The sequence below is a fragment of the Trichophyton verrucosum genome (assembly GCF_000151505.1).
Source record: "Trichophyton verrucosum HKI 0517 chromosome Unknown contig00384_1.f1.exp, whole genome shotgun sequence".
NCBI lineage: Eukaryota > Fungi > Ascomycota > Eurotiomycetes > Onygenales > Arthrodermataceae > Trichophyton > Trichophyton verrucosum.
In genome coordinates this window covers 25,123-33,369 of record NW_003315379.1, presented here as the reverse complement: position 1 = coordinate 33,369, position 8,247 = coordinate 25,123, and the positions used below count along the sequence as shown (strand labels likewise).

The 8,247-nt window shown below is 49.7% G+C and overlaps 3 protein-coding genes across 3 annotated transcripts; 2 read left to right on the top strand and 1 right to left on the bottom strand.

Moving 5' to 3' along the window:
• Positions 1–700: 700 nt before the first annotated feature.
• Positions 701–2,610, top strand: TRV_05093 (cytochrome P450 oxidoreductase, putative; the record flags this gene model as incomplete). The annotated part of the gene is made up of 3 exons (XM_003020771.1): positions 701–1,004; positions 1,094–1,244; positions 1,341–2,610. Coding segments are annotated over 3 exons (1,725 nt in total), but the record flags the coding sequence as incomplete, so codon positions are not given.
• A 1,131-nt stretch (positions 2,611–3,741) lies between these two features.
• TRV_05092 (Rhodanese domain protein) lies at positions 3,742–4,468 on the top strand (the record flags this gene model as incomplete). Its single annotated transcript, XM_003020770.1, has 2 exons — positions 3,742–4,008; positions 4,070–4,468. 2 exons carry the CDS (start codon positions 3,742–3,744, stop codon positions 4,466–4,468), a joined length of 666 nt encoding a protein of 221 aa, XP_003020816.1.
• Positions 4,469–4,810: 342 nt separating this feature from the next.
• Positions 4,811–8,085, bottom strand: TRV_05091 (uncharacterized protein; the record flags this gene model as incomplete). The annotated part of the gene is made up of 3 exons (XM_003020769.1): positions 4,811–5,054; positions 5,117–7,572; positions 7,645–8,085. 3 exons carry the CDS (start codon positions 8,083–8,085, stop codon positions 4,811–4,813), a joined length of 3,141 nt encoding a protein of 1,046 aa, XP_003020815.1.
• Between the last annotated feature and the right edge of the window lie 162 nt (positions 8,086–8,247).

Genomic DNA, 8,247 nt, shown 5'->3' with positions numbered 1-8,247 from the left:
CTCTCTCTCTCTCTCTCTCTACTCAACAGGCTCTTCCTCTTCTCTTCTTTTTCTTCTTCTTCTTCTCTTCTTGTTTACTTCCTTCAAGCCACTTTTCAGGTACGCCTAGTCATGTGACTCGTTATACGAGATAATCACGTGATAGATACATCTGACTACTGCCACGCCCTGCCCCGCCTTATGACCACGGCCCCGTGCATAAAGTGTGCAGAAACTCGGCATAAACCCGGCCTTGGCATGCGGCAAGTGCGTGGCTCGTGGCCCTTGCTCGGCCCACCCCGGCTTCCGTCCTCCGCGCTAGGCCTCTTTGGGCCTCTGACCAATCATCTTCCCGGTCCTTGCATGCTGCTGACTAATCCGCCTATCTTAATTTCTCTTTTTTCTTTTTTTTTTTTCTTTTTCTAAAATTAATTTAATGATTTGTTGGTTTTTCTTTTTCCTGCNTTTTTTTTTTTTTTTTTTCGACTTTCCCGACTTTCTTTTCGTTCTTCTTCCTGCAGAGCAAACAAAATATATCACAAAAAAAAAAGGGACAAGCAAGCAGGAGAGAAAGGGAAGGAAAATAATAATCATAAGAGAGACAGGAAGAGAGTCCGCGATATCTCTCTCTATTTCGCAGCAGCCAGGTCTCTGCTGTTCTGTACTCTCGCCGGTCGCTGCATGGGCCATACTTGAACCAGTCAACAAGGGAGTTTCTTAGTTAAGTTGGCAGCTTGTCTTGGACAGGAAGAGAGAAAGAGAGAGAGAGAGAGAGCTCTCTTCTCGCCCACCTATATCTCGGTATCAGACGACAACGACAGCAACGACAACAACAACGACAAAACAACCATCAACCAGCGAAAGCATGGCCAGCGTCAACGGGAGCTTTGCCTCGCCGGCAGCAGATGCGTCTCTTCATGCCGCCGTCGCCTCGCCGTCCGGCCTCTTCATGGCCCTCGTCAACAACATGTCCGGCTGGGGCGCCGTGCTTGCGCTCTTCCTCTTCGCGGTCGCCTACGATCAATGTCAGTTCCCTCTCATTCCGGCGCCGTCTCGTCGCTTCTCTCTATCTGTGTGTGGGTTGTCGGTTGACTGACATGACCATCGTGGGTAGTTAAATACATATGGCTCAAGGGGTCAATTGTCGGCCCCCGGTTCAAGATCCCCTTCATGGGGCCTTTCCTCGAGTCCGTCAACCCCAAGTTTTCTGAATACAAGGCAAAATGGGCCAGTGGAGACCTCAGCTGCGTCTCCGTCTTCCACAAGTACGTTGACCTCCCTATCTGTACCTTTGTATTGTTATAATATACATCCCATTGATAAATGGCATTGTGCTGATGGCGGATGTCCCGGCTATGCAGGTTCGTCGTGATCGCATCTACCCGTGACATGGCCCGCAAAGTGTTCAACTCGCCCATGTACGTCAAGCCCTGCGTCGTCGACTCGGCTCACAAGCTGCTCGGCAAGACCAACTGGGTCTTCCTCGATGGCAAGGACCATGTCGAGTACCGCAAGGGTCTCAACGGCCTCTTCACCAGACAGGCATTGAGCGTCTACATGCCCCTTCTCGACAGCGTCTACGACAGGTACTTTAGCATGTTCATCAAGGAGTCCGCCGACAACAACCACAAGCCAATCCCCTGGATGCCGCAGTTCAGAGAGCTCATGTGTGCTCTCTCCTGCCAGACCTTTGTGGGCGACTACATGACCAACGAGGCCGTGGTCAAGATTGCCAACGACTACTACCTCATCACCGCCGCTCTCGAGCTCGTCAATTTCCCCATCATCCTTCCCTTCACCAAGACGTGGTACGGAAAGAAGGCAGCTGACATGGTCCTGGCTGAGTTCAGCAAGTGTGCGGCAAAGAGCAAGGTCCGCATGGCTGCTGGCCACGAGATCTCCTGCATCATGGACGGCTGGGTCAAGGCCATGCTCGACTCCGCTGCCTACCGTGAAAAGATCGCCAAGGGCATCTCTGTGCCTGACGCCGAGAAGCCAAAGCACATCCTCCGTGATTTTTCGGATTATGAGATTGCACAGACCATTTTCACCTTCCTCTTTGCCTCTCAGGACGCAACCAGCAGCGCCTGTACCTGGCTCTTCCAGATCATGGCCGATCGCCCCGACATCCTCGACAAGGTCCGCGAGGAGAACCTCAAGGTCCGGAACGGTGATCGCAACGCACCTACCTCGATGGAACTGCTCGACCAGCTCACCTATACCCGTGCTGTCGTAAAAGAGACCCTCCGATACCGCCCTCCAGTCATCATGGTTCCCTATGAAGTTAAGAAGGACTTCCCAGTCACCCCTACCTACACTCTTCCCAAGGGCTCCATGATTGTCCCATCCGTCTGGCCGGCTACCCATGACCCCGAGGCCTACGAAGACCCGGAATCCTTCATTCCAGAGCGATGGATCACTGGGACGGCCGAGCAGAACGCAAAGAACTTCCTCGTTTTCGGAACAGGTCCTCACTACTGCCTAGGACAGACTTATGCACAGCTCAATTTGATGGCCCTGATTGGAAAGGCCAGTATGGCCCTCGACTGGGAGCACCACACGACCCCCCAGTCCGAAGATATCAAAGTCTTCGCTACCATCTTCCCACAGGTATGGTGCCGCCTCAGCTGATCCGTTCGCACATACTTCCCGCGATACTTAACTTTTTTTTTTTTTTTTTAATAGGATGACTGCCCACTCGTCGTACGACCCCGACCAGAGTGAATGATGTCGTGAATGACCCATGGATGGGGTAACTTTTTTACACCCCTACCCCCAATTATCGAAACAACCGGTTCGAGGACACACCTCACCTTAATACCTAACTAACCTGCACTCCTTCCCCCCTCCCTCTTCTTCTTCTTCTTCTTCTTCTCTCATTCTTCTACCCCTCCTCTTTTCTCTCATCACGCTGAATACATTATGTACGGTGATCCTTTTACAGCATGACGGGCTTTGCCTTGCACCCCGCCCTTAACTCTATTAATGCCCCATCCCATCCCTTATTCTTCCCTTCTCCCCTTTAAGCTCCATGGAACTTCTACCCCAGACGTTCCCCTCCCTCATATGATTCCCACACCATTCCCTCTCTCCTACTTCACTTTTGGCTTCGCATTTGATCTTCTTATTTCTTCCCTCGTCACGCCCTTTACAGTTTCTCGTTTCTTCTTTTCTTTTCTTTTTTTTACTTCTTTCGCAAAAGCTTTTTAAGTTCAGAAAACGGCTCGTATATGGTATACGAGAACAGTGCGAGCAACTCGTCTGTCTTGACGATTCGGTCTCGCCTTTGGAAATGGGAAAGGGGAACGGGGGGGCGGCTTTAACGCATCGCAACAGCTAATCGGGGCATGCTACGGAGTGCATATAATACTTAATCGCTATTAATGAATGATATTCGGTGAAGACACCTCTTCCTCTTCTCTTACTTCAACCTCGCTTCACCCCATGCTTCACCTTGTCTTGTTTCTTTTTCCTTCCCGAGAACTTATCCTTAGCGGCTCAACGTCAATGTCAACGTCAATCAAAGTGTTTATTTTATTATTATTATTATTTTGGTTTTTTTCTCTTATTTATTTATATTTCTTACGTCATCATCCTCTGCCTTCGGAGTTAAAAAGAAAACCCAAAATAAAAACCTTATTTCCCTTTTGCGGAGGCCCGGCGTCGACTTGCCGAGGCCTGCGACTTTTTTACTTCCAATGGATCCTGCCTTTGATTCACCAGCATCATCAACCAATATTGTAGTCAACAGGCAGAGCAACAATGTTTTCTAACAGAACAGCCCTTCGTCTGTGCTCGAGGGCGTCTCGGCCTTCCACCTCCGCCGTTGCTGTCCCTGCCCGTCGGCTCCAGGGTATAAGGGTGCGAGCGCAATCTACCATTGCCGCAAATACCAGGCAAGCTCCCTCCCATAAGACTATATATACCCGGCCAGCCCGCCATGCTCGACTACTCTCCAACACCGCTCGTCTACCACAATCAAACGGCTCCTACGAACCCCTCTCCTTAAAAGAATACAAATTCGAAGACGTAAGCACCGCCAACTATCAACTACCCTAGCTATCTTTACAGAATTCCTGACAGCCAGCAGATAAACTCCGCCTTACCCACACAAGACTCTTCCTCGCCCTCCTCAAAACCAAATATAATCCTAATCGATGTCCGCGAACCCCCCGAACTCGAAGCAACGGGCATCATCCCTTCCGCCCTTTCCATACCCATCGGATCCCAGACAGACGCCATGTTCTTGACCCCGGACGAGTTCTTGACTCGTTTCGGCTTTCCAAAGCCAGGGACTGAGGGAGGTGATGATAATACTACTGCCAAAATGGTGTTTTACTGCAAGGCTGGCATTCGGGCCCGTACGGCGGGCGAACTGGCTGTTAGAGCGGGGTATGATGCTGACAGAATCGGGGTTTATGATGGGAGTATTTTGGACTGGGAGAAGAATGGTGGGCGAGTAGAGAGGTGGGATGGGCCTGAGAATTGAAACACTGGCTTGACCTGGCCTTTTCTATTTTGTCTTGATCGATTCTTGTATATCTATACTGGACAAGTACTTGTATTATTGCATGGTGGCATGGTATGCGCAATTTGGTTGAACATTGGCTCACAAGCCCATTATGTTGAATCGTATAAAAAAAGAGCGAAAAAAAAAAGGGAAGAATGATAATTCTACGCGATCAACTCATGGAAGTTTTTAGATATCCCACAGGCAAAGGTAGACAAAAGAGGTAGACAAAAGGTCATTACAAAGATAGCTTTCTTGCATGCTGGTTAACATGAATCATGGTGTCTTTAACGGGTTGACGGTTTGGCGCTGTAAGGACTTTCAAGGGATATCAAACACCGGCTTCAACTTTTTAATAAGTGCCCATTCTTCCATCGTCACGTCTGATCGGTAGAATTCCTTGAGTGTATCTATGCTCTTTCGGGAAATCATCGAGTAAAGTGTATCCTTTTCTTCGAGCTGGCGGCCGTACAGCGGTTGGTTGGGCCCTTCAATCTTGATGGCAACGGAAGGCTGTCCCTTCTTGCAGATGGGGAGCTGCTTGTGGTCTCGTTCAATAGACATTCTATGCGGCCAAAAGTTAGTACAAACGCATCTGATTACGGAATAAGTCGGAGGTGAACTCACACTCTACCGAGACTAATGACTTCCTTCTGTCCAGTGGTTGGGTTAGTTTTCACGGCTGCAATGGGTGTTAGAAGACGGAGGGAGCCTTCAGTAACATCAACACCAATAACAATCGGGTCCTTCTTGTTGAACACAGCAACTGGTGACAGGACGCAAGGGAAAACGGCTTGTAGCTTGCTCTCCTCCTTCCTCTGGGCTGCAAGCTCTTCCATATGCTTCGTAAAGTCATCGAACAGATGATAAATGATATCAGCAGTGAAAATCTTAATGCCATTCTCATCTGCGTAAGCCTGGGCTTCCTTGTCAACTTTGACGTCGAAGCAGAGCATGACGGCGTACTGCTTGGCTTTTTCAAGCATAGCGCCTGCACGCATCACATCACGCTTGTATACAGGTCCAATGGAGATATTGGCAACAGGAATCTTTGATGTCCTCAAGAACTCTAGCAAGGCTTCGAGGGAACCAAGAGTGGAAGCTTGAACGGCAACACCACGGTTGTCTCTGGAAACCTTGCTGAGGAGGTTCTCTAGATCAGACATGACTTCATCCGTAAGATCTTCCTCGTCATCATCATGGTTGACCACAAGAAGTCGGGAACCAGCAATAGCGTGTTCAAGGTCGTTAGCAGCAATCTTGACACCAAGCGCAGCCTTGACTTCCTTGTTATGGACGTATGCAGATTTGAGTCGCAGTTCTTTCATTGGGGCCGGAGTGAGAAGGGCTCGAATATTCGTGACGATGGCCCCGTTGAGACCGCAAAGGACGATACGATCTCCTTCACGAAGTACACCGTTGGAAAGGACAACATCAATAGTAGTACCGAGACCTTCAATGACCTTCACTTCCAGAACTGTACATTCCACTTCTGAAAGGTACATAAGTGCATTGGTCATACGCTCCTGAGTAAGAGTGACAAGTAGTTTCAGCATATCAGGCACACCCTCACCCGTATGGGCCGAAGTAGGAACCAGAGAAACGTTGCGAGCCATGGATTTGTTTTCATAGTAGAGCTCGGAGTTAAATCCTTGCTCTGCAAAGGCGAGCTTAGTCTTCGCAACTCGGTCTTTGAACTCGCTTTGAACTGTCTTGCTCTGCTTAGCCAAACTGTCCTGGAAGCCGTTGTTGTCAATCTTCTTCCAGCCGAACAATCTGTCTATCTTGTTTAAAGCCACGATGAAGGGAGTCTTCCTGTCACGCAAAAGCCTCATGGACTCGAGAGTCTGGGGTTCCAAACCGTGCATGATATCAACAACCAAAATAGCAATGTTGCAAAGAGAGGATCCTCTTGAACGAAGATTGGAGAAGGACTCGTGCCCAGGGGTATCGATGATAAGAAGCCCGGGAACCTTGAAGTCGAATTTGCCATCTTTATTAACGACTGCAGTCTTCTGGACGAGAGCGTCGACGGGGAAGTAGGTAGCTCCGATTTGCTGCGTAATACCTCCAGCTTCGCCTTCCTGCACATTGGTCTGTCTGATTTTATCCAAAAGTTTGGTCTTTCCAGTGTCGACGTGTCCAAGAATACAGCAAATAGGAGAACGAAGGTTGTCCTTCGACTGTGCTGCCACTGCTTCTTCGTGCTGCTTCCTTCTTCTCTCTGCTGCTTCTGCCTTCCTCTGTGCAAGGGCTTTCTGTGTAGATGTGACATCTTCCTCCTCGGATTCTTCTTCCGACTCTTCTTCCGACTCGGATTCCTCGGGCGTACCGGCCTCTGGCTCCTCCTTTCCAGCAGCCTTGGGGGCTTCCTCCTTAGCCTCTGGTTTGGCTTCGTCTTCCTCGTCAGACGAAACATCCCAGGACTCCTTGATATCATCATCACTTTCTTCGGCCTTTTTGGCTGCCTCAGCTGCCTCCTTTGCTTTCTTCTCCTCTTCCAGTCGCTTTCTCTCAGCCTCCTCGGCTTCGTGCTGTGCCTTGGCTCTGGCTGCAGCAGCTTCCAGGTCTTCCTCCTGTTTCTTGCCTCCACGCTTCTTCTTATTCTCATACACTGGCTTCTTCTTTTCCGTGGGCTTTTCTTCCAATCCAGCTACTACAGCACCACCGGCCTCTAGCAATTGCTTCATTCGCAGCTCATTTCGGTCCCTTGCTTCCTTCTGGGCCTTGGTCAGAAGTTTTCCTTCTCGTCTAAGCTGCTCCTTTTTCTCCCTTTCTTTTTCCTTCTTTCTCTGACGGATTTCCTCTTTTCTTCGCTCCTCTTCCTCTAGTTTTTTGCGCTCTTCCTCGGCCAATGTCTTCTCAAGCTCTAGACGGCGTGCCTCTTCTTCCTGCTGCTTTCGCAGTGCCTCCTGCTGTCTCTGGATTGCAGCTAAGTGAGCAGGGATCTTCTTCTTCTTTCCGGCAGGCTCAGCAGCTGGGGCTGGGGCCGGTTTAGTCTCAGCAGCAGGGGTAGGTTTTGTAGCTTCCGGTTTGGCAGCCTGAGCAGCAGCTGCGGGAGCTGATGCTTTCTTCTTTGCAGCCTAGTAAACGGAGGCGTCAGTAAGGACCGTACACCTTAAATCGTATATCCAGCAATAAATCATATATCTCACCTGCTCCTTTTTCCTCTGCTTTTCTCTCTCTTTCTTCTCCCTTTCTTTTTCCTTCTTCGACTTCAGCTTTCCACCCTCCTCAGGTTCTGCTGGTTTGGCTGCTTCCTTCTTTGCAGCTCCCTTGGCTGGCTTTGGTTTTCCAGCAAAGACATCGTCATCGTCAAACGTGCCCTCTTCAGGTTGCTTGCTCTCTATAGTAGAAACAGGATCTTCTCCCTCCACAAAATCATTGGTGGGCTTTCCCTTCTTTGCCTTCTTGTTCTTGTTCTTCCTCAGAGCTGCGAGCAGTCCACCACCCAAGTCATCGTCTTCCTCCGGAGCAGCGGCGTCAGCTTGAGGCTCTTCCTTCTTCTCAGTCTGGTTTGCCGGAGCTATCGACTCGCCCAGCTCTGCTTCCCAGTCGTCATCGGCCTTTTTATTTGACTTCTTTTTAGGCGCCATCTCGGACCGGTCGTGTGTGTTGTGAGTTTTCTTTTCCTATAAACGAGATTAGCAAGGAACTCGCCTGAAAAATTCCCAGGAGATCAATAACTAGTTGCAGCTTACCCGGCGCTTCTTTGCCGTTCTTGTACGCGGGATTGATATAAAAGCGAGGTTTGTGGG